The sequence below is a fragment of the Alexandromys fortis genome, unplaced genomic scaffold (assembly GCF_014885135.2).
Source record: "Alexandromys fortis isolate MF-2015 unplaced genomic scaffold, M_Fortis_MF-2015_v1.1 scaffold_35, whole genome shotgun sequence".
In the NCBI taxonomy this organism is placed as follows: domain Eukaryota; kingdom Metazoa; phylum Chordata; class Mammalia; order Rodentia; family Cricetidae; genus Alexandromys; species Alexandromys fortis.
In genome coordinates this window covers 6,217,470-6,243,030 of record NW_026067913.1, presented here as the reverse complement: position 1 = coordinate 6,243,030, position 25,561 = coordinate 6,217,470, and the positions used below count along the sequence as shown (strand labels likewise).

At 41.8% G+C, this 25,561-nt stretch overlaps 1 protein-coding gene across 1 annotated transcript in view; it reads left to right on the top strand.

Moving 5' to 3' along the window:
• Brms1l (BRMS1 like transcriptional repressor) overlaps positions 1–25,053 on the top strand; it is a 35,331-nt gene extending 10,278 nt beyond the window's left edge. The window contains exons 3-10 of the mRNA XM_050138878.1: positions 2,212–2,339; positions 3,059–3,138; positions 13,420–13,516; positions 14,398–14,481; positions 14,893–14,957; positions 16,014–16,053; positions 19,018–19,144; positions 22,220–25,053. Of these exons, the coding sequence (XP_049994835.1) occupies positions 2,212–2,339; positions 3,059–3,138; positions 13,420–13,516; positions 14,398–14,481; positions 14,893–14,957; positions 16,014–16,053; positions 19,018–19,144; positions 22,220–22,337 (739 nt within the window). The 3' untranslated portion in view covers positions 22,338–25,053. The remainder of the gene's footprint in view (positions 1–2,211; positions 2,340–3,058; positions 3,139–13,419; positions 13,517–14,397; positions 14,482–14,892; positions 14,958–16,013; positions 16,054–19,017; positions 19,145–22,219) is intronic.
• The last annotated feature ends 508 nt before the right edge of the window (positions 25,054–25,561 follow it).

The window sequence follows — 25,561 nt, the reverse complement described above, 5'->3', positions numbered from 1 at the left end:
GGTTGTTAGTTACCATGTGGGTGCACTTGGGCCATGGTGCCCATCAGGGGACAGGTGGCAGGAGTCAGTTCTCTCCTCCTACTCGGTGGGCTCTGGGGATTAAACTCAGGTCATCAGTTTAGGAAGCAAATGCCTTTACCCACTGACTGTCTTACTGGTCCTAAGGTGTAGCCCAGGCTGCCTTCCAGCTTGTGATCCTGTGTTTCTACCTTTTTCGCATATCCCTCAGAGCAAGCCTCCACAACAGGCTTCTTTTTCCTTTTTCTGTAGTTTACATTGTAGTCTAGGTGTTGCAGAGCTCACTATAGGCTCTAACTCCATTGTCCAAATGCTGGGATTGCAGCAGCCTTGTGTGGTGCTTCCTGTGCATAACTTTCGTTTTTCATTTCTTTGTCCATTAACTCATTTTATTTCACTTTCTTCATTTCTAGTTGGGTTGAGTTATGTATCCCAGATTCTGGGCTTTATAATCACCCCCTCGCCTCATTGCTCTTTCTTCTTTGTTTTTAAACACTAACTAGAAGCCATGTGTAGTCACTTTCACCTGTAATCTTGGCCCCCAGGAGGTTGGGACAAGACCTCTGAGTTGGAGACTAGCCTGGGCTACACAGTGAATGTTAGACTAGCTTGAGTGTTTCTAGTGAGACCTGTCTCCCATTACCAGAAATTAAGCTGGTGACTATGGCACTGCGGAGAACAGCCAGGGATTTACGTACTTTGACAGGAATATCATCTATACTCAAACTATTCAAAATGATTTCCTTATTTCTTTTAAGCTTAGTGTTTAAAATAACTTTTTCTTTTAGAATTGATTTATTGTTGTTCAATTAAAATAAAAATCAGGAGTCCCCAAATAGTCATTTCAAATTTTTTTCCACTTTTATTTTTTTGAGACATTCTTGCTGTGTTGTGTTGTCCAGCCCATTTTCTTTTCCTCACTCCCGTCCCCTAGCAATGTTAGACAAGATTGTCGATTGTGTTGGGTGGGTTACTCAGTCTAGGGGTTTGTAACCCACCCTGCAATCAGTTATTCCAGGGTCTCGGAGGGGCCCTACCTGGAAGGGAATGAGCTAAGACAGAAGAAGGAGGCCAAGCAGATTTGTCAAAGCCTCTGTTTATTAGGGTCATGGTTGCTATTTTATATAGCCCCTGAAGGGTGGGGAAACTGGACTCTTGCCGCGTGTTCCAGATCACGTAGGCCAGGAGGTAGGCCAAGAAGTCACAAGTTGCCACACCTGGTTCCCTGGATAGCTGGAGTGTGAGGCGGGTTCCGCTAACAGATTAACAGTTAATTGGGTGTGCGGCAGATTTTCTCAATAGAACATAATTATGGGTGTGGGGTTCTCTGCAGACTCCCCAGGGTGATGGTTCCTGTAATTTTTAGGGGGGAAATGGCTCGTTACATATCCCCCGCTCTTATATAAAGGCAAGCAGTTATTAAGTGGAGGGCACCAAGTCAGAGTCAACCCTGGTGTCAGATTTAAAAGAGAAGGGACTGGGACAAGTAAGACCCTCCTCTCGAATGGTGAAGCAATTTTACCTCTCATGGGAACAGAGGGGTGCCAGATGATTAGCATTAGTTCCTTGGAGCTCCTCAAATAAAAGGTATCTAGCAGGATTAAAGTAAGCAGACCACAGGGCATCCTGTCTTAGGCCATGTGGAGAGCGTTCCTCGTACCTGGCACCATGCCATGTTGAGCCGGCCTTTACAGCCTCTGTATGGTGTGCTATTCAGGTGAGGATCCACACTAACTCCTGTCATTGGGCCCCTGAGTCTATCATTAATGAAAAAACTGTGAGGAGCTCCTCAAACAAAAGATATAATGATATAATTTTGGGCACCAATAACTCCATCTTCCAGACAAGAAGAAAGGGCTTTTTCCAAACCCAGTATTCACCTTTTAGTCTGGCCTTTGGTATCCTCCTTCCTAAATGCCTACTCCACAATAAGATTACAAGTGCCTGAATTTTATATTTTTTTTGTGACTCAAGAGCTATACTAATTTTAAAAAAAACCTTGGACTTATAGCTAATATAATATTAGGATGTATATAAAGTCAAATAATGTGAGTTTTCTGATTGCAATCAAGGCAGGAGTACATTTGATAGGTTATTGGAACACGAGCTCTATTAGTAAACAATGCATGAGGGGGAAGTTGCTCTTCTTGGTTGGGAACTTTTAATTAATGTCTTAATTTTTGCTTTGTTAAGACTTTATAAAGAGCGGTTGAGTCAGGTGGATGCGAAACTCCAAGAAGTCATAGCTGGAAAAGCCCCAGAGTATTTGGAACCACTGGCTACTTTGCAAGAAAATATGCAGATTCGCACAAAGGTGGCAGGTAGGACAGTGGCACTTTGATTTGTGACATTGTTTGGGTCTATATGTTGCAGATGGCGTAGGTCCCTCCTTGACAGAACGGGCAGCTGATTATGTCCCTAGGTCACTTGTGGCTCGGCATTGAGTATACATGTATAGAGTTACTGTCTTGTCACATCTGCATGTGCGCCTGGGCGTGGCCTTGCTGCCTGTTTTATAACGCTACTTGTTCCCTGTGAGAGTAGCGCCTGGGCATCTGCCTGTCGGGAGTGCTCTGAGCATGAGCTGCCTTGTTCCACCAGTTTGCTCAGCCTCTCTTCCTTCAAAGCTTTGGACTCTGAAGAGCCTAGTTTGGATACAGTGGTTTGGCAGAGTAAAATATCCATTTCTTGCTTTATGCCCAATGAAACCTGAGTTTATTGTCTGTCTCCCTTCTGTTAGGAGAAATCTGAGGATTGTTTTTATTAGAAAAGGATTGTACTTTTTATTTTGATGATTCTCTAGCAAACATTTAGGAGTGTTCTTGGAAGTGTGAGGCAAAGCAAAAAGTAACTATGATTTCTTAGCTCATTAACTCTTATTTTCTCATCTTCTTTGATATGTGTTTTGATTGTTTTTAAGGATAAAGTTAGAATTGTTTGTGACTTTCTGACTGACTCATACTATGGTGGAGACAGCGTATAGGAGAATACCTATGACTCTTTGCTGCCTACGTAATCAGAATCACTGTGCTTGTTGCAGGCATCTACAGAGAGCTCTGCCTAGAGTCTGTGAAGAACAAGTACGAATGTGAAGTCCAGGCTTCACGCCAGCACTGCGAGGTACCGTCGTCCTGTCTAACTTTGAGTCCTTTCTGAATAGAGTGCCTTAAAAAGTAAATAAAGTGAGGGAGACAAGACTCAGTGGTGCTCATCACTTGGTGAGCTTTAGAAAGTGCAGTTCTGGAAGCTGGACTGGAGACAGGGCTCAGAGGAACACAAGAAAGACTTGTGATAATTTTGGAAGTTTTTCAACTGTTACTTAAAAAAAAAATATTTGCATTATAGTACCGGGAACCCCCTAGAGCCCTGTACATAATCTGCAGCTGGCGAGTGCTGCACTGCCGAGCTGCCCACAGCGCGACCATTGCTGTAGAGAGCTGCAGTGGTCATGCCGTCAGACAACTGGAATAGAGTATAATTAGCACAATAGAGAACTTGATGCCAAAAATGAATATGGCATAATGCAGCAAGGACATTGGGCTATAGAATTAAGTTTTGACGGTTGGACTGGTTTCCACATTTTAGGGCAGCATTTTCTATACGAAAAAATACAGGTTTTTTTAATGTTATGTTTATATTGAATAGTGTTTAAAACATCATGGTCATTTCACAAATAACTTTTCTTTAGACTTAGATATCTTAAAAAACGGAGACAAGGATAAATAAGGGGACACGTTCTAGAATGACTCCTACTTTTAATTAAAAAATATTTTATTATTTTATGTGTATGTGTGTTTTGCCTGAATGTATGTCTGTGCACCTGTGTGTGCCTGGTATCTTGAGAAGTTGGAAGAGGGCATTGCATCCTCTGGAATTAGTGTTATAAATGATTGTAAGCCACCAGTGGGTGCTGGGGATCTAACCTGGGACTTTGGCAAGACCAGCAAATGCTCTTAATCACTGAACCATCTCTCTAGCCTCTCTAACCCTCCTTATTTTAACGTGCCATTCTGAATATGTATAAAAGCAGTGGATCCTATTGTTTTGTGTGTGTGTGTGTAACATACCTACACTGTAACTTGATGTGTAGACCTACTGGCCTTGAACTCCCAGAGCATCTGTCTTCTGAGTGCTAGGATTAACATGCAGATCCTTTAATGCATCACACTCAGGCTACTGTTGCTTTTTCCTCTCCTTCTTGAGGCAGAAGCTTACTATGTAGTACAGATTAGCCTTGAACTTTCCATCCTCCTGCCTCTGCTTTTAGATCGTGTTAACAGGTGTGCCACTATGCCAGGCACATTGGTAATATTTTGTTTAGTTGTTTCATTCCTTTGTTTATAAGTAAAATTTAATTTTCAAATTTCAGTACTATTTTTTTGATTTCAGGATGTATAAGATGAGCTAGGAATAGTTGATATTTTCTGTGCTGTAGAAATATGAATTTAAGACTTTAGCTGTAGTTCTGCATGTGTTAAGTGTTTGTGATTTAAAGAATTTTTATTTGTTTTTATTTTATTTGTGTGGGTGTTTTGCTTGCTATGCACCAAGTGTGTGCAGTGCCCAAGGAGGTCAGAGGAGAGCATTGGATTCTCTTGAACTGGAGTTATGGACAGTTAGCCTGCATGTTGGTGCTGGGTACACTGTGGAGTACTTCTGTAGGCATTCTTTGACTTCATGATCTGTTCTTTATTTTTTGTGATGCTACAGATTTAATCAAGGGCTTTGCTTGCTAATGTTTATGAGCAAGGTTTTGTAAATTTGGACTATCACTGATGCTATATTTTTATTGAATTCTGATGAGGAGTGCACAGTTTTGCTATGTCCCATTACTGGTGATGTTATGTGAATCACTTGATTGGAATTGCAGTTTTCTCTAAGTAAACTTTAAAACTGTGCAAAGAACTTGTTTTCTCTGAACAACTTTCCATTTATTTGTTTGTTTGTATTAATATGAATTCATTGCTTCTTTATTTTTGTTTGTTTTGCCTACTACTTCCTGATGGAAATATGTTAAAATTTCTTTATGTGTGTCTTAGTTAGGATTTTATTGTTATGTGGAGACAACATGACCATGGCGACTCTTATAAGGAAAACATTTAATTAAATTCAGAGGTCCAGTCCATTGTCTTCATGGTGGGTAACATTGTGGCATGCAGGCAGACGTAGTGCTGGAGAAGGAGCTGAGTTCAACATGCACAGGTAGCAGGAGGAGACTGTGTCCTACACTGGGTATAGCTTGAGCATATATGAGTCCTCAGCCCATCCCTCCAGTGACACACGTCCTCCAATAAGGCCAAACCTCCTAATCCTTCCTAAACAGTTTCACCAACTGGATACCAAGTATTCACAGCTGTGAGCCTTTGGGGGCCATTCTTACTCACACTACAATGGTATCTATTTTAACACATTTCTCATCTTCTGAGACAGTGTTATAGGGCTCCTCTCATAGCAGCTTCCAAGCGTGCAGTGTGTTCCTGGTACCAGTAGTCACCACTGTTGTGCAGTAGGCCCAGGACCTAGTCCTCTTCTCTAAACCTGTGTCTCCTGTTCCCTTCCTACCCCAGTGCCTGGTGGCTCCCAGCCTAGCCTCTGCTGCTATGAGTTATTACTGCACTTTTTCATTTGAGTTCATATATAAGTAAGATCCTACAGCGTTCGTCTATCTCTTTCTGGATTGTTTTACTTAGATTAAGGCTCATCCATGTCACAAGTAACAGGATTTTGTTCTCTGTAAAGGCTAACATTCCATCATTTTTATATGGATATTTTCTGTGCATCACATTTTCTTTATTCATTCATCTGTGGGTGGTCAGTTAGGTTGATTATTCCATAGCGTGGGCGTGGTGAATAATGCCGCAGTGAACGTGGGTGTGCATCTGCCTCTTGGACATACTACGTTATTTCCCTTTTTGGCTTTTGAGGCAGTTCCTTATTTATTCACTATCCAGCCGGAGACGACCACGAGCTCCTCTTCTCCTGCCTCTGCCTCCGGTGTTGTCATTTCACGTGCACACCACCGCACCGTGATAGATGTCGGCTGTTGTCAGTGGATTTTAAAACTAGTGTTCCTTCCCCTCCCCTCCCCTCTCACCTCTCCTCCTCCCTTCTCTCCCTCTCTCTCAGAACACAGTCTTACTGTGTAGCCTTGGCTGGCCTCAAACTCAGAGAGATCTTCTTGCCTTCACCTCCCAGGTGCTAGGTGACACAAATGTGTCATTATGCACAGCTGTTAATGAGATTAAACATTTTCTAGTATCTCCTTATATTTCTATAAATTTTACATAGTCACACATATCTTACATTTTTTTATACATTTTAATAACTTTAATTTTTATCTTTCCTATCTCTGCAATAATGATTTTGATCTGGAGATCTAACTTGTCTGAATAACAGCTATCCTGGTTTTATCTGGCCTGGGGGAGTTGGCTGTTAAATTTTTAAAGCTTTCTTTTATTTTCTTTCTTTACTTTTTAAAATATTATTTATTTATTTTTTATTTTATATACATTGGTGTTTTACCTGCATGCATGTCTGTATAAGGGGGTCAGATCATATGGAACTGGAGTTATAGGTAGTTTTGAGCTGCCTTGTGAATGCTGGGAATTGAACCCTGGTCCTCTGGAAGATCAGCCAGTTTTTTTTTTTTGTGTAGCCCTGGCTGTCCTGGAACTCCTTTGAAGTCACGTAGATCTTCCTGCCTCTGCCTCTGAGTGCTGGGATTAAAGATGTGGATTTCCACCGCCTGGCTTGAATTTATTTTTAAGCTTTTTTCCCCCCCTGTCTTTGCATTTTTCTGTATTATTTTCTCAAATAGCATATGCCTTTATATTCAAACTGTATCTGTGTTTTCTTTTTAAAAAGATTTATTTTAATTTTTTCTGTATATATGAGTGCCTACAAACATGTATGTGTGCTGTGTGCATGCCAGTGCCCACAGAGGCCAGAAGAAGATGTTGGATGCCCTGGAACTGGAGTTACAGGCACCATGAACTGCCTGGTGTGGGTACTAGAACTGAACTCACGTCCTCCGCCAGAGCTGTAATTTCTCTTAACCACCGAGCCACCTCTCCAACCACTGTATCTATGTTTTAACTGCCAACTTTATTTCACATATTTTTATAGTGGTTGTTTAATACCAATCTATTTTGTATTTTCTGTGTATGCTTCTGCTTGTGCCATTGATCCTGACTCTGTCCTGATTCTTTCTTTTTTTTCTTTCTCTCTCTTTCTAAGATTTATTTTATTTTGCGTGTACTTGCACCCGTGTATGTCTGTGCTGCAGTGCTTACATAGCCCAGAAGAGGGCATCAGACTCCCTGGAACTGGAGTTAAAAGACATTTGTGAGCAGCCTGAAATGGGTGCTAGGAATTGAGCTCCAGCCTCAGAAAGAGAAGTGAGTGTTCTTAAGTGCCAGGCCATGGACCCTGTGTTTTGTTTTGTTTTGTTAGGGGATCCATGCAGTCCAGGCTGACTTTAAACTTACGGAATTGCTGACAATGACCTGGAACTTTTGATCCTCCTGCCTCTGCCTCTTAAGTGCTGGAATCATAGGTGTGCACAACCATACCTGGCTTGTAGTTTTTACTGTTTTTCTGACCTTTTTGAAAGGGTGTTTTATTGGTATGTCCTAAGATTGTAATCTCTATTTCTTGTGTTTTAGGGAGTGTGTGTGTATCTGTTATGTTACCTTTTTAGCATGCACATCTCCCTTTGGTGGCTCTGAATGCTAACCCTGAACGTGCCTCTGTCTGGAGCAAGAGCACACCTAGTTCCTTCTCCCACGTGACATTAGAGCTCTTAGGTTCATCTCGCTTTTCCCTCATATGAGACACGCTGGTCTCCCAGAGTCCGTTCTTTTCAGGCTCATCTTTATTTGTCTAGCTTCTCTCTGCTTTCAGTCACAGCCTTCCTTTGCAGGATCATGGACTCCATGAAGAACATGCTAGTTGACCTGTCACCCAGAGTAGCAGAAAATTCTGTTTTCTGTAGAAAAGTCTGTTTTCTTTGTCCCAAAATAGCATTACTTGAAATACTTCGTCTTTTTTTTTTTTTAAAATGTACCCCATGCTGTTTAATGTACCCTTAACTTCCTGCCTTTGCCTCTAAAATACTGCTGTTAGAGTCGTGTGCCGCCATGCCCAGCTACACTTCTGGAAGGACAGGAGAGCACATGGCACTCTCGTGTGGCAGCTATTCTCCTAATGTTTGTGTGTTGTCACGATGGAGCGCTGGGCAGACATACTTCTGAGCTGCACCCCAGTGTGGCTTCTCTAACGTTTTTTAGATTTGCTTTTTCCATAGTTCATGCTTGCAGGTGACTGCAGTCAGGTTTTTTTTTTTTTTTTTTGCTTTTTTGAGACAGGGTTTCTCTGTGGTTTTGGAGCCTGTTCTGGAACTAGCTCTTGTAGACCAGGCTGGTCTCGAACTCATAGAGATCCGCCTGCCTCTGCCTCCCAAGTGCTGGGATTAAAGGCGTGCACCACCACTGCAGTCAGTTTTTAATTAAGTTATTTCCTCCTTTCTGGCTGCATTTAAGCTCTTTCCATTTTTCTTCAGTTGTTTTACTGTGTGTCCCTATATACATTTTTCTTTTTTCACTTATTTTTTGCACATTTGGAGTTTGTGATTGCCATATTTGATAGCTTTGTTTCTTCTCTTCTGTACCGAGACTGAATGCAAGGCTTTGCACAGGCTGCTCCGGTGCTCCACCCTGAGCTCTGTCCCTGGCCCTTCACTTACCTTGTATTACTATATTTTAAGCTCTTTTTATTTATCCTTTGTGTCATGCATCTCGATTCCATTCATTTCCTGTCCCTTTGTAAACCCCCTTGCAACCCCCCCTCAATAAAATAAAATTTAAGAGAAAAAAGAAAAAAGAAAATCTCATCATGGAAGCTGCAGTGAGCCATGCGAGCCATGCAGTAAACCCGTTTATCCATATATCTTTATGTGCAAGAGCTCATTGCAGAGAGTCATTGGTCTGGGTGAGACCCCTGATTTCTATTACAGTATTGATGCTGAACCCTTACCGGGACTCCTCTTGGGTACCCTGCTGTTGCCCTGTATTGTGGAGATCCTGCAGCTTTGGGTCTGCAGGACTGATGTGTTCATGTGTTCCAGCAGATCTGGGGTGGACATTGGGGTGGGCCAGTTTATAATCCTGGTTCTGAGCCTGGGTAGTTACAGCATTGGCCAGCCTGCCAGCTCTTTCTTGTCCTCACCACCAGGGTGCGCTCTCCAGCATTGCCCTTGCTAGTTCACCCCTTGCAGCAGGGAGTAAGGGGTGAGGCTCCTGCTTTCACATCCTCAGGGTCTGCTCTCCCACACCCATACTTTCAGGGCCAGGTCTACCAGGTCCTTACCTCCCAGGTGAGGAGTAGGGGCCATTGTCCGAAGTGCTGCAGCTGGTGAGGGGCAGTGCTGCTCTTAGGATCTTGGGGCCAGCTCTCCCACCCACCTCAGGCATTGGGTGGGTGGGGCTAGATCTCCCCACTCATGTTTCCTGGGCTGGCTCACCTGTCACTCCCTCCACCCCAATAGGGTCAGCTCTACTGTGCTGCCCAGAAGAGGTGCAGGGCCTGCTTTCCTGAGTGTTGGAGCTGGTAAAGGGGAGGGTTGGCTCCCTCACCAGCTGGAGGCAGTAGGGGCAAGGAGGGAGGGCCTCTTTCCCTCACCCCCATCACCACACCACAGACGAGGGAGGAGGTACTAACTCTGCTGCTGTCTACAGGGTCAGCTCTACTGTGCTGCCCAGGCAAGGTGCAGGGCTCATTTTCCTTCTTTTTGTTTGTTTTGAGACAGAGTCTCTCTGTGTAGCCCTGGCTGTCCTGGAACTCACAGAGATCTACCTCCCTAGTGCTGGGATGAAAGGCATGTGCCACTACTCCCGATGCTTTTTTTCGAGATGGGATCTTTTTTTTTTTTTTTAATATTTATTTGTTTATTATGTATACAATATTCTGTCTGTGTGTATGCCTGAAGGCCAGAAGAGGGCGCCAGACCTCTTTACAGATGGTTGTGAGCCACCATGTGGTTGCTGGGAATTGAACTCAGGACCTTTGGAAGATCAGGCAATGCTCTTAACCGCTGAGCCATCTCTCCAGCTCCCTCGAGATGGGATCTTACTATGGATTCAAGACTGACCTTGCACTTTTGGTTCGTAACCCTTAGCATCCTTAGTCTTCTGAGTGTGTACCAGATCTGACTCCTTGCTGCTTTTGAGAAGTCCTTTTGATTGCTGCTGCTGCCCTGTGTTCTTCCTGAATGCATCCAGGATTTTTCTCTTCATCCTTGGTGTGGGGAGCAGTGAAGCATGGGTCTCCTTTTCCTTCATTGTGCTGGATACTCAGAACTTTTACTTTTTTGAGATAGGGTCTTCCTATGTAGCCAAGGCTGGCTTTGAACTTGTAGTCTTTCTGACAGACTTCCAAGTGCAGAGATTGCAGGAGTCCATTGCTTTACCCACTTTCAGGGGAGCCTTTTAATCAGGACACTTTCATGTTCTTTTCTGAGAAAAATTTGTATTTTTATTTCTTTTGGATTTAATTTTATAAACTGAACTCTAGTTCATTTGGGGGAGGTTCTGGAGGTGATACCAGTAACTGGTGCATAACAAGTATCATCAGAGAAATGCAATCAAAACAACTCTGAGATTCCATCTTAAACCTGTAAGAATGGCCAAGATCAAAAACACTGAAGACAGCTTATGCTGGAGAGGTTGTGGGGAAAAGGGAACACTTCTGCATTGCCTGTCGGAATGCAAGCTGGTACAACCCCTTTGGATTTCAGTGTGGCGATTTCTCAGAAAATTAGGAAACAACTTTCTTCAAGACCCAGCAATACCACTTTTGGGTACATATAAAGGATGCTCAATCGTGCCACAAGGTCATGTGCTCAACTATGTTCATAGCAGTATTGTTTGTCATAGCTAGAACCTAGAAACAACCTAAATGCCCCTTGACCAAAGAATGGATAAGGAAAATGTGGTACATTTACACAATGGAGTACTACACAGCTGAAAAATAATGACATCTTGAAGTTTGTGGGCAAATGGATGGATCTAGAAAATATCACATTGAGTGAGGTAACCCAGACCCATAAAGACAATTAACATATGTACTCACTCATAAGTGGTTTTTAAACATAAAGCAAAAAAAAAAAAAAAAAAAAACCCAGCCTACAAATCACAATCCCAGAGAACCTAGACAACCTACTCTGACAAAGCTACACTTTCTAATAGTGCCATTCACTCCCTATGAGCCTATGGGGGCCAACTCCATTCACATTACCACAAGGAGTGTACTACTAAACCTGGATTTTTAAGTGGAGGCTGGGGATCCTATCTGGGGTCCTTGTCCTTACGTGACAAGCACTTTACTGACTATGCCATATCTCAAGCCCTGATATTTAGTGTTTTATTAACTATTTTAATGTACAAAGCAAGAGGTTTTGTTATGTTGTCATATATTTGTTCCGTGTGGTCTTTAGCCATTCCACCACCCTCTCTTGCTCTCTTTCCAGCAGCAGCTGCTGTGGTTTTTCATGACATTTGTTCGGCTTTAGCTTTCACTCTCCCATCTGGATACTAAGCACACCTCATCCTCTGAATTCAGATTAGCATGGCAAGTTCAACGTAGTGTGGCCATAGATAAGCTGCTGTCTCTTTAACTCCTGTCTTTTCCCTTCATACAGAATAATCTTCAGGTATGTGCAGATTAAATTTCAGATCTATATTAGAACAGTTCATGATTGACATATGGACATGCTACCTACAGTAGTGTGGCTTCCCCACCTTCCCCACCAGAAGTCCTATCTATTATAGTAGATTTCATAAGACAGCATTTTGAGCTAATCTTGTGGGGTTGGGTTTCAATTCTATTAGAGGTTTGTCCCCTCTTCACCTTTGTACTTGGGATTGGACCTAGGGCCTTGTACATGCTGGGCAAGTACCTACCAGTGACCTACAGCGTCTTTTACTTTTAGTTTGTGATAGAATCTTACTAAGTTGCCCATGCTGATCTTGAGTTCAGTCTGGAGTCTAGATAGCCCTTGAGCTTGGGATCCTAATGCCTCTGCCATCCATGAAACTGCAATTATAGACCTTCTTTACCATGCCTTGCTTTATAGGCTGTTTATGAAAAGACCTTTGTAGTATATTTATGTCCATTTTGTGGCTTTTATAAAAAGAGCTACAGTGGCGTGCAATCAAAACCAATGAACTGGACCTTGTAGCCTGGGTTCTAAAACAGTGTTTTTAGAACCTGATCTGGTAAAACAGTGTTTTTGTTTTATTTATTTTACTATTTCTTAAGTTATACATTAATTTTTGTGCATATGAATATTTTGCCTGTATGCGTGCCACCTGCATGCCTGGTGCCTGAGAAGACAAGAAAAAGGTCCTGGATCCCCGAAGGTGGAGTTCTAGACAAGTGCGTGTGAGCTGCTGTGGGTGCTGGGGTGGGGCACGGGTGCTCCGGCAGAGCAGCCAGTGCCTTAATCGTAGAGCCGGCTCTGTAGTCCCAACGCTTTCTGTTATTTGTCTATCTGCTGGTTTAGTTATTTGTTTTGTTTTCCTTGTCTGTTTTATTCATGTTTTTATTTTTTGTGTGTGGTGCTAAGGTTTGAACATAGAGCTTTTAATATGCTAGATAAGTGTTCTCCCACTAGGCTGTATTTCTACCCCCACCCTGTTGTTTTAGTAAGTATGATGTAATTAATCTATAATTTTATAATTTGATTAACATGTCAGTTTTCTCTAAGTCTATTGCTTATATATATTCTAGCTGAAATGTATTATTTTATTGAATTACTTTAAATGACTAATGTTTATCTAAATATTATTCTTTGTAGTATATTGCTGTGTTTTATATGATGTAGATAATAAAAATTCAATATCATCTATTTTATTTAATTTTGAAGAGTTTTTTTAACTCATGTGCCTATGTGTGTGTGCATGCCCATGGAAGTCAGAAGAGGGCATCAAATCCCCTGGAACTAGAGTTACAGATGGTTGTGAGCCACCACATAGGTGCTGGGAACTGAACCCAGGTCCTCTGCAAGAGCAGCAAGTGCCTTGAGCCATCTCTCTGGCTCCAATTAAGACATTCTTAAACAGGATGTTACTTTACTTAGTTAAATCTTTTTATAATTGTTCCCTGGTTTTATTTTACATATTGCGCATTTCTTCTTTAAAAGTTTTCAGTTGTGGGACTGAGGATGTAGCTCAGTGGCAGAGCACTGACCTAGCACACACCCCCTCACTTCAGTCCTCAGAACTGCAAGGGTAAAAATGAGAGAAAAATGAAAAAGCAAGCACAACCACTATGTAATTTGGTATTGTTAGTTAAGATGAACTGGTATGTTCTTTCTTTTCACTTGAGTATCATGTTTCTTTCCAGAGTGAAAAGCTTTTGTTATATGATACAGTCCAGAGTGAGCTTGAGGAGAAGATAAGAAGGCTTGAGGAGGACAGGCACAGCATCGACATTACCTCAGGTCAGGGCCGCGGTGTGATGGTGTCCCGTACAGCCTCAGTCTTGTGTTAATGCTGTCCGTGTGAATACAGTGTCCCAGCCAGAGGGAGCAGGGAGGAGCCTTCTAAAGAATGATCAGGTTGAGGTTGTCTAGGAAGATGTACAAAGTACAGCATAGGAAAAGGGACAGAAGTTTGACAGGAGCTGCCATGAGCCAGACTGGAAGACAGCCCCGTGCTCTTCCAGGCGCGTGGATAGATGTTACAGGGTGACAGGTTTTTGCCTTGGAGAAAGGAAACACTACCCTGATGATCAGATCAGGTCAGTATGAAATGTGTCCACTTAAGGACGGCAGTAGAGAAGTTTTCTCTTGCACACTAACAGACATTTTACTAGGTTGGCCCACAGTCCTTGAGTATGTATTGTCTTTATGGTTTGCATTTTGCTTCTCTGCTATAGTTGGGGCAATTTGATGAGATCAGTGCGGGAGTTTTCTTGCTTGTGAGTTGGGTGTCTGTGGACAGTTGCTTAGTTTTTTCTAAATGGATGTCCTTGTCTGAAAAAGAATGGCCACCTCAGGGCTGGCGAGATGGCTCAGTGGGTGAAGGAGCTTGCCCCCAAGGCTGGCAAACTGAATTTGGTCCCCAGCATCCATGTGGTAGAAAGAGAGAACTCACTCTCACAAGTTCCCTCTGACCTCCACATGTGTGCTGTGGTGTGCAAGTGTGCGTACACACAACACACACGTAATGAGTAAATAAATAAATGTAAAAACTGAAAACAAACTCCCTCTGTATAGTTTCCTTGGAGCTTTGTATGTAAGTAAGCAGTAAACGTGAAATTCTGTACTGCACTTTCTTCCTGTGGCCCCGGAAGTCAGCTGTTGTTGTGATTTGCTTGCAGAGCTGTGGAATGATGAGCTTCAGTCACGGAAGAAGAGGAAGGACCCTTTCAGCCCCGACAAAAAGAAGCCTGTTGTTGTTTCAGATATCCTTTCCCACGCTGTCTGCTTTCCACACTGCCTGCCTTCCTTCCTTCTTCACACTCTGGTCTTACTGGACTGTTTCCTAACACCACAGTGACTCACAAAATGACTGAAGCCAGAGATAGACTGCTGCCCTAGAGGGGAGGGAGAGGAATGCCAGTCCTCACCTCAGCTTGGAAACTGATAGTGTCCCGCCCACAGGACTGGGGAGACAGCCGTCTATAGTACAGTGTGATTAGTTTTTACGGGCGCTTTTTGTTGTTTTTGAGACAAGGTCTTGTATGTAGCCCAGGCTGGCCTTGAACCCATAGTCCTCTTGTGTCAGTTCATTGCTGGAATCACAGATGCGTGCACCACATTGGGCTCCAAAGTGTATAATTTGCTCAGTGCTGAGTTGACCTTGACCTTTCAACGTCCATATATAGTTTATATGCTTCAGGATCTTGATATCCTTGAAGACTGGACAACAATTAGAAAGGTATGATTAACAAATGATACAGCAGAAGTATATTCTTATAGTCAACCTTTAGGAGTTTGTTCATCAGTATATAAAAATATAATTGTTGTAAATATACTTTGCAGTGGACTGTAGAATATTTTAAGAATTATACATGTTTGTAATTTGTATTTTTTCCTGTAATAAAGCCATTAATAGTTTATAAAAGAATATGGAATTGAATATGTTTAATTTTCTCTAGAGTATTTGGACTCAGAGCTTTGCTGTTTCTGCTCTATAGAAAGTACCCAGTAAATATTTGCTAATGAATACATTGAGATTTAAGTGTCTTATATTCTATTAATAACTATCGAGGCAAAATGGACTCAGATGCTTGTTTAAGAACAAAGCTGTGTATCTTCCCATCTTTTTACTTTTTATTTATTTCTATTACCATTTTTACTTTTTATTTTTCTCAGACTGCTCTAAAATTCACTTTGTAGCCCCAAAGACTTTGAACTTGTGAAACTCCTGCCTTGGTCTTTTTGGGATCTGGATTACAAGCTTGTGCCAACAGGCCTGGCTTGACACTTGTTTTCCTTATTAAAAATTTTCATTTTTATAAGTTATCCAAAGAAAAGATTTCAGCTGTTAATAATGCCTATGTGAGAAGGTGTTTTCTATGACTTAAGACATTGTTGGTCTGGAGGCTGGGCATACCCTCAGTTCTAGAGTGCCTGCCTAGTTAGTTAATGTGCCTGCCTAGATAGTGTGTCTGCTTAGTTAGTTAGTGTGCCTGCCTAGTGTGCCTGCCGGGTTAGTGTGCCTGCCTAGATAGTGTGCCTGCCTAGATAGTGTGCCTGCCTAGATAGTGTGCCTGCTTAGTAAGTTAGTGTGCCTGCCTAGCGTGCCTGCTTAGTTAGATAGTGTGCCAGATGCATTGGGTTCTTTCCCCAGCACCAGAAGAAAATGAGAGCAGCTAATGTTGATATTTTATTCCATTATTGAACCAATGAAGAAAATTGTATATGTTACAGATAACAAAATGCATTTCAGTCTGAACTCAGATTTCTCCCCTCTCTCCCTCTTTTTTCTAAGGCAATGGCTACTTTGGGTCCACACCGAGTTAAAACAGAACGTAAGTCATGAGTTGTGACATCCTGTCTGTGGAGAGCTGTTGAATCAGAGTGGTTAAATGCCCTGTGTTGTTGAGGAACTACATATCACTGGTTCCATTAGTCAGCAAACTCTAACTGATATTACAAGGAACTCAGGAATCTCCTGCTTCATGTAAAAGCTTCATATGTATCTCTTCGATTTCTTCTTTCTTGTTAAGCTGAATCATTCTTAACTACTGATTTTAGTTCTATAATTCAAGATGCATTTACCCAGTGTGTTTTTTGTTTTTTGTTTGTTTTTAATTGGCCCATTATTTCTTTAGGTGAAGTGTTGAGAACTCATGAATTTGTAGCACAAATAATAAAAACCCAGAGTCAGAAATTTGGTTCAACCCCAAAACCAGAAAAACCAGAAAAGCAAAGCAGCCAAGCCACTAGAGAAGTCTTAATTCTACGAAGGCTGGGTGACACCAAGCCACTAAGCCTCTCTCTCCTCGCATTTCATATTCCCTCTAGTTCTGGGATTAAAGGCATATGACTTCCTAGTACTGGGATCAACACTAGCCACCACCACCTGGATTTGTTTCTGCATTAATCTCCAAGGCCCAGGGTGGCCTTGAACTCACAGAGATCCACCTGACTCTCAAATCCTGGGATGTGTATGCCACCATTGCCTGATCTCTAGTGGCTTTAGCTTTGCCTCTGGTCTTCAGGCAAGATTTATTTATCAAAATACAAATAATATATCACTACGTGAATTGTTTTCAGGGAGTCCAGACTCTGGGGGTTGTGTATTAAATTTCTTAGGAGTTCTTTTGCCCGTGAGCAGAGATTAGGGTTCTGACAGTGGAACACTGAGATTATCTACCAATGAGATTGACCTGTTGTGTTTTAAGACAGGATTTTGCTAAGTAGCCTTGACTGGCCTGGAAATTAGGATCTATTTGCCTCTCTCTCCTGAGTGGCAAATTATATATATATATATATATGTATGTATATATATATACATATATATATATATATAAAAGATATTTTAAACTCTGAGGCAGCTGCCAAAATTGTGATGAATATTGGTGTCTGTTTTTGCTTTTTTTTTTTTTGTAGAGTTTTGTAATTCCTTAAGTTAGCTTTTAAAAAAACATGTTTTAAATAGTGAGGAAAGGGGGCTGGAGAGATGGCTCAGTGGTTAAGAGCATTGCCTGCTCTTCCAGAGGTTCAATTCCCAGCAACCACATGGTGGCTCACAACCATCTGTAATAGGGTCTGGTGCCCTCTTCTGGCCTGCAGGCATACAGACAGAACATTGTATACATAATAAAAAAATAGTGAGGAAAGAATTTCTTGCTTCATTTCAAAAGTTTCTTTAAGAGGTATTTATCTTTAAGAAAAGTTTCATTTTTTTCTTTTAATGGTTCCTTTAAACTTAACTTCATATCAATAAATTTCAGCAGTATTGTACCTATGTACTACCCTTGTCTGGCAGGGACTGATGCCTGAATCTCTAGAATGATTTTGGGTCTTTGATTTTTCTTGGTGTGTGTGTGCGTGTGTGATATGCATGTTCACTTGTGTGGACATGTATGTGTATATGTGGAGGCTAGAGATTTATCCTCCATGGCTCTTCATTTATTTTTATTGATATAAGATTTCTTGTTGAATAGAGCTAGCAAGTCTAGCTGTCCTGAATACTCTGAGGATCCCCCGTTTCTGCTCCCTCGTGCTGGGATTCTAGGTGGATGCTGTGCCTGCCTGGCTTTTATGTGGATTCTTGTTTTCACACTTGTGTAGCAAGTGAGCTGTCTCCTCAGCCCCTCATGGATTAGAGTCCCACCACACCATCGAATGACTCTCTTCTAACTTGTCTTTAGCTTAATCTTCTACTACTTTTATTCATAACATTTACCTCTGTTTGTACCTTTAAGAACAATACACTTCTCAGTTCTTTTTAAAGAAAATTTATTGTTGTGCATCTGGGGCATGTGTGATTACATGCATTCCATGCACACATGTGGAGATCAGAGGACAACTTTTAGGAGTTGGTTCCTTCCTTCCACTGGGGGTTTTGGGAATCAAACACCAAACTCAGATTATCAGGCTTGCATAGCATGTATGTTTACCTACTGAGCCATCACACTGGCCCCATTGGTACTTTTAAATTAATTGCCTTGTTTATCTGCCCCCTGACTGGAGTGTATGCTTTACAAAGGCTGGCAACATATCTTTTTGCTTGTTTTTTCTTCAGCACACAGCACAGTGTGCTGTGTATAGGATGGGCTCAGATGTGTAATGAACGATTGAATGACTAAAAACAGAAGCATATATGTTTATCACTACCTTCTGCATACCAGAGACTGTCTTAGGTTCTTGAAGAGACACGGGGAAGGAAAGATCTGGAGGCTCCTTTTAGTAAGCGAGTGAGTTAGCACCAGATGATGATAACCATACAGAGCCCGGGTGAGCTGCGGTGAAGACTTTCTCAGAGGTGGCCGCTGAATGTGAAGGTGCAGCTATTGCGTGGTGTGGTTTCGACTACGTTCCCCTGAGAGCGTGTTTTTTCCTGCAGTCGTTTATCTAGTAAAGCCAGACCATTTCTCAGGGTTGGAAATGGAAGTTCTGCTTAACGATAAAATAGTTCTGGGGACCTCTCATTATACATTAGATTTTGCTTTTTCCAAGTATGATATGCCTTGTAGGGAAGGAGATTTGAAAAGCAATTTTCAAAATTGGAAATAAGGCAATTCATGTTTTTCAGGAGCACTTAAAAGTGGTGCAGGTAGTTACTTAGCCTTTCAGTGCCTGCTCACTCTCCTGACTCTTCCTCACCGATCTTTGTTCATCTTAGACAGTGAACTCTAAAGTCAGAGAACTTCCTATGTAAGAATATTTCAGATGTTTTTTACACACACACATGTACCTGGATTGCCGTTGTCTTGTAAAGTTTTGGCAGTATCTTATTAACATAAGTTATTTAATGATCCCTTTAGCCTCCGTGAAACTGGAAAAACACCTGCACAGTGCTCGATCCGAAGAGGGAAGACTGTATTATGATGGCGAATGGTATATACGTGGACAAACAATATGTATTGATAAGAAAGATGAGTGTCCTACAAGGTAAGAAGCTTCCTGTCGCTTCAGTGTTCTTAGAATTGCTGCTTACGCCTGTTGGGACATTTGCAGCCCCTGTAGGATATTTGCCATGTCTCATTTGTTCCTCGGGATTCAGTTGTGTGTGCAGTTGGTAGTGTTCATACATGAGACTTCACGTGAGAGTTGAGCACAACATTAAAAAGTGCATGTGTTGGGGGTTACTCATCCACGAAGTGATCCTCTTTGTTAATTCTTACAGTATATTAGTTGTTACGATCCTAATATAATGACTTTCAAACCAGACTATTAAATTTTGGTGGGCCTATTAATTCTTAACTCTTTTGGTCCCATTTCCGTTTTCTGGATTAAAAAACCATATCAGCTGGCAATGCAGCTAAGTTTTTAGAGTGCTTGTTAGTGTACAGATAGTTCTGGCTCCAGTCCCCAGCACTACATGACCCAGGCAGGCAGAGAGCCTGTAATGTCAGCACTAGGGAGGTGGAGACAGGAAGATCAGGAGTTCAAGGGCAGTCTTAGCTGGGGTCTCTGCAGTGGCAGGGCCAGCAGAGGAACGGTTCACGCGAGGCAAGAAGTAAACCCAGTTCATCATAATGCAGTAGCCAGTGCTGGGCTCAACTTCGGAGTATGACCCTGGGAAGTTTAGTTTTGGGATATTTAAATACAGTACATTTGGAAAAACGTTTCCTGATGTATCAGAATCCTGTGTGCACTAAGAGTCATAATTACATGGAAACTTTTCTCAAAGTACATGTGACTTCTTCTGTGGAGGTGGGTTCTAAAGACAGGCTACATATGTAATCTTAAGGGCCTCGGGAGGATCTGGTGTGGTCTTGGTCATACAATAGCATAGATGTCATCTAGACTGTTACCCATCCTGGGTCCTGTGTGTGGGAGCCTGGGAGAGCTGGCTGTGCACATAACCCAAGGATCACCTCGTCTATTAGCCACCTCCATTCCCAGCCTTCTGGGTGGAAAACTGTGTGTTTAACATTCCTGGTTCCCCTAGACATTATCTGTGAGCACAAGGACCTTTGTGTTCCCAACACTTAGCTACTTTAGAGTTGGAGGGCAAGCTGGGGATACAGGAAAGAAATGGAAAATTAATGAAAACTTTAAGAATGCCTCGTGGGGCTGGGCAGATGGTTCAGCTGATGAGAGAGAGCAGCTCTCCTAGAGGACCCTTGGTTCCCAGCACTGCAGCTGTCGTCCACTCCAGCTCTCTCTTCTGGCCTCTGCGAGCACTGCACACAGCTTGTGCACCATGCAGCTAAAACAGTCACACACAAAAAGAAAAACAAAAGTGAAGTGAAGGCATAAGTCACGAACAAGGCCACACCAGTTTGGAGTTATGATTAATAGGGTGTTATTTATTTAAAGGGGAAAACTTACAGATCACCGTCTCAGACAACAGCCATCTGCACAATCAGGAAGGGAGTCTAGTCTCCTGCGGAGCAGGAAGTGAAGAGAGCGAGCAGAGGAAATAGCCGCCTTTTTAAAGGGAGAGAGGCCACGCCCCAATGGGCTGGTATCACAGCAGCTATTGGTTGGAGGGGCGGAAGGACCTCCCGCAACAGTGAAGCATTACAAAGAGTACTTTTAACTAAAATAGAACTTGAAAACTAAAAATTAGTCTTAAGTGTTAATTTAGATTTAATGTTTATATTAATTATTCATACAGCCTATAAGTTATCTTGCTGTGGTCTTTTTGAAAATATTGATGAGTTATTGCTTTCATCCTTTAGGGTTAAATTCCCAAAGTATCATCTTTCTAAGTAAGAAACAGTCTTTTCTACATAAGAACATTTGAGTTTAGTGTGATTTATTATTTTGAAAGTTTAATTAGATTATGATTTCATATGTAAATTTTTGGATTTCAAGATTATGCATAACAGCTTTTCTCATAGAAGTTTGTTTATCATAGTACCAATTTCATTTGATGCCCCAGGATTCTCTTGTTTTATTGGTTTTGAGACATTTTGCTACTACTTAGCATTAAAGTGATAAAAAAGAGATAGCAGTGAAAGTGATAAATCTTTTGAGGTAGATTTTGAATATCTTTTCTATGTGAAGATTAGTAGTGTTGAGAAGAGAATCAGTCCAACAGGTGATCTAACACTGGGAATTGACAGATTAGTATTTAAAAGACTCCCTGTTGATGTAGAAGAGGCTCTAATGCTACTGAATAAGATGAAGTGTGGATGGGGAAGGAATGATGTGTTTTAGAACAGCCAGTAACTCACTCAACGAGGGGATATGTGCCACAGGGCTTCTCCGCACCGTAGAGCTCACTTACACACCTATGTAGTAGAGGCCGGTCACATACTGCAGCCACTTGGTGCTACCAAGAGTTGTAAGATGTTTTACAGCAATGCTTCTTATTTATTTAAAAAAATAATTGGAAAAACATAAATGCTAAAATTATAACAAAAGAGTCTAGTACAACATAGGCCTGGGGATGTAGCTCAGTGGTTGGGAGCCTGGCATCCCTACACAATGTCCAGGTGTCAGTCTTCAGCTGGGGAAAGTGTTGATGTCGTCAGTACCTAGGCAGGTAGTAGCAAAGTGAATCATCTTTGCCAAGTGTCAGGCTCTGCTTTCGTGTGATTGACAGCACAGTAGGTTTCTGTGCAGCAGTATCAGCACACACGGAGAACGCATCGTGCTGTGGTGTTTGGCACTGCAGCCTAACTATGAGCTTTTAGCTTCAGTTTTAGCTCCGAGAGCCACTGCTGATCAAAATGTTCCATACTGCATGAGTTTATCGATTTCATGAGAAGGTAAGTTGTTGATGGTTACTGTGATATTTTCTACTCCATGCCCTGCTGACAGTGCAGTGTCTGTGTAAACGTCAGTTTTATACCCGAACCTCCTGAGCTTGTAAAGTATGGAACCTTGTTGTTAATCTAGTAATCTAATGGGATTAGTAGAGCCCAGAGGAGGCAGAAGAAACGCAAGCTCAGGGCCAGTCTGGGCTTTCTATGGCATGTCTTTAAAAAAAAGAGAAACCCCCATAATAATAAAATAAATGAAATGAAATGAACCACATTGTAATTCATTCACTTTTTTTTTCTTTTTTAGTGCTGTAATTACAACAATTAACCATGATGAAGTTTGGTTTAAGAGGCCTGATGGAAGCAAATCTAAGCTTTACATTTCACAGCTACAGAAAGGAAAATACTCAATTAAACATTCGTAATCACAATTTAAGTGTATCCAAATCTACCTTATTAGTGTTACCAAGTGTAATGTGCCACGGGAGCCAAGAAAATGTATTCAGCAGCTGAATCTCTTCATCGAGTCATGAGAGGATGTGTCTTTTAGGTAGAACTCTAAGTAGACCCATATTGTTAAGTCATTAAGAAAAATAGCGAAAAAATTTAGTCATGACCATTACATTTATTTGCCTCTTAGGTCCTGTGGCCAGCAGGTATTTCATTTTGTGTTTTAATTATGTGAATGTCTCATCTTTTAGTGCACTACAAACTACAGTCAAGCTGCAGTTTTAAAGTCTCCACGCCTTCGTCACTCATTGTGTTTGTAAATAAGACTGAGAAAATATTTCCTATACATGATTTGTATTAGCGCATTAGTTTAAATCAATTGAAATTTACACATATGTCTGTGAGTTGTATATATGGCATAGACATATAGACATATGACAGCTTGCATAGAACCGGCGGCCCCGCCGTCCAGTGTTATACTCCATGTTGAACTATTGGGTCTGAGAAGTAAAGAGAGCACTTTTACAGACTGGATCTCCTTCTCTTCTGCCTCATGGTGGTGGCCTCTTTTCCAGATCATATTAGAGGTGTATTGGTGGCATTGTGTCATGTGCTGCCATGCCGCTGCTGTGTTTATTGTGAGCTTTTGGAGGGCAGGTGCCCCCTGGTGTTGGGAATGCAGTGTCTGCGGCTGGCAGTATTGCGGTGCTTTCTGCACATGTCTGACCTGCTGAAGATTTTAGTAAGCATTTTCCGGAGGCAAAGCTAGATCCTTATTCTAATTTTATTGCTAGGATAGACATGAACACTTCCTTTGAATCTAGCTTTTTGAATCCCCATTAGCATTTTTAAAATCTCACATGTTTTTACATTTTAAGGCCATTTGGTGCAATTTAGAAAATGTTGGCCTCCCTTCCCTTAGCCACATTCATAATTAACTTTCAAAGCCTCTGGAACCAGGTAGAAAACTGAAGCCTGCAACTTGGCAGCACAGTTGGCTATAGTATGTGTTTAGGGTGCCACCAAACCAAGTGTTCTGGTGGTCTCATGCACTTTAATTTCTGTTACCGTGGTATTTAAGAGGACGAGGAAGATTCACTTGCTCACACTCAGCCAAGGAGTCTCTGCATGATTCCGTTAGTTCCTTATGAGTTTACCTCTGCAGGTATCCTGTGCAGGTCGCCACTTCACAGTTGCCAAATGTACCCGTTCGACTTCTGAAATCAGTATCAGCAGTGTTGTGCTGCTCTGCCCTGTTTCTCATCAACCTTAGCAGCTGGACTACTGTCGCAACGCAGGAGCATTTGACAGTACTTATATATGTATGTATATATGATGTTTGATAAACATTTTTAATGAGATTTGTATTTTTAAATTTAGTATGTAATAAAAAGAAGTGTTTGAGTGTCATTTGTGGTACTGTGTGTTATTCACTTATGCTTAGTTGTTTCTACCCTGTCCACTTCTGGGCAGACTTGAGCCAGTTGTCATCGGTAGATCCACAGCGGTGTGGAGGGGCTTGCGCTTGGCTACCCACACTTGCACCTCTGCGGGATATGCGTAGGTATTCAGGGCCTAAGTTATACTTAACTAAAATATGCACACAGGTGTGTTATACCTTAGCAAGTATACTCTGTATTTTGAAATTCTAACCAGAAAAAAAAAAGACTTGTTTCTCATGCTTACTGTGAAAACTTGAATTTCTGTATCATACTAAGATTATGGCAAGCACAGGCTGGTCAGCGATATGAGCACCATGAGATAGCTTATTGCAGGCAGTTTCCCATTAGTCTGTTAGTTATTAGAGACCATCGGGAACCCTGCGATGAGATGGGCCAGCTGCTGCCGCTGCGTGTTTATCATCAGTTCCTGCTGGCAGTTTCTGGACTTTCCTACCACAGCTCCTTGTTCACGGCAGCGAGCTCACCTTGCCCTGCCATCTCACACTTAGGACAAAAGACCCCAACCATTATCTAAGACGAAGTGGACCGAAAACGCGTGTCTCCTAAGGAAAGGGATTGAATAAGGGGTGAACGGGTACATTAGCTAGGATCGTTACAGTCTTGCCAAATTGGAATTTAAGCTAGTGAAAATTCAGAGATGTAAAATATGAAAATGCACTGGAAAGTTGAGAGGCAGAGAGGAGGCATGTCTCTTGTCTTCATGGATGGAGCTGCAGGGACCCATGGCTGGTGCACTGTGGCAAGTCCCCATTGTTACTGTGGGCCAGCATCTTGCCCTCCATAGCTTCCCACTTTATTTTTAAGATTTATTTTTGATAACACTCATTTGTGTGTGTGTGCTTGTGTGTCTGTGTGAGTGGATCTCACATGTATATGGGTGCTAGTCAGAGAATTGGTTCCTTTGGAGCTGGAGTTGTAGGCATTTGTGAGCCACCAGATGAGAGAGCGAGGAACCAAGCTTGGGTTCTCTGGAAGAGCAGCAAATGTTCTTAAACACCAATTCATCTCCTCCAGTCCCCTTCTAGGTTCTTTTTAGACCATGTATTTTATTACTCTGACCAATTTATTGGAATAGGGTGGAACCCGTGACTAATGGGTATACAGCGATTAAAAGAATCGTCATCTGAGTGCCTTTCATGTGTTATTTGTATTTATTGTAAAACCTGAAGTTCATTAATTTTTGCATGTTCAAAACAAAGATGAATAAAATGTCAGAATTCTAACTACATATTTGTCCTATGTTGGGAGTTTTTGACCTTATATTTTTCTCCAAACACGAAAGGTTAATACCATGAACGTTTTGAAACAGGCTCAAATAGCTTATCTTTCAGAAAAATATGTGTATGTTCTGCCACGGAAAGCTAAAAATTGTAAGTGTATAATTCTTTTCCCCCAAAATGGAAGCTTATGTTCTCTTTCAAGACACATTTGATTAAAAGCAAGCTGAGAGCGGTTAGAAGCTGTACCTTTTGAGTCTTCTTTCCTTTTCTGACTTTTCGTTGCTAAAATAGGCTCAGGTGGGTGACCTTGCTGGAAGGTAGCTGTAGTCCTCTGAAGAGAGGATTGCCTTCCTTCTGGTTTGGTAACCTTTTTTTACTAAAGGTTGTAAATCGTGTTCAACTGTGAGGAAGAATCATTAGTCAGACGCTCAGCCTTCTTCGCAGTGATGTTGAGAGATATTCTGCTTGGTTTGTTATTGGAGGGCTCTGCAGCCGGCGTCTATAGGAGCCCACGTG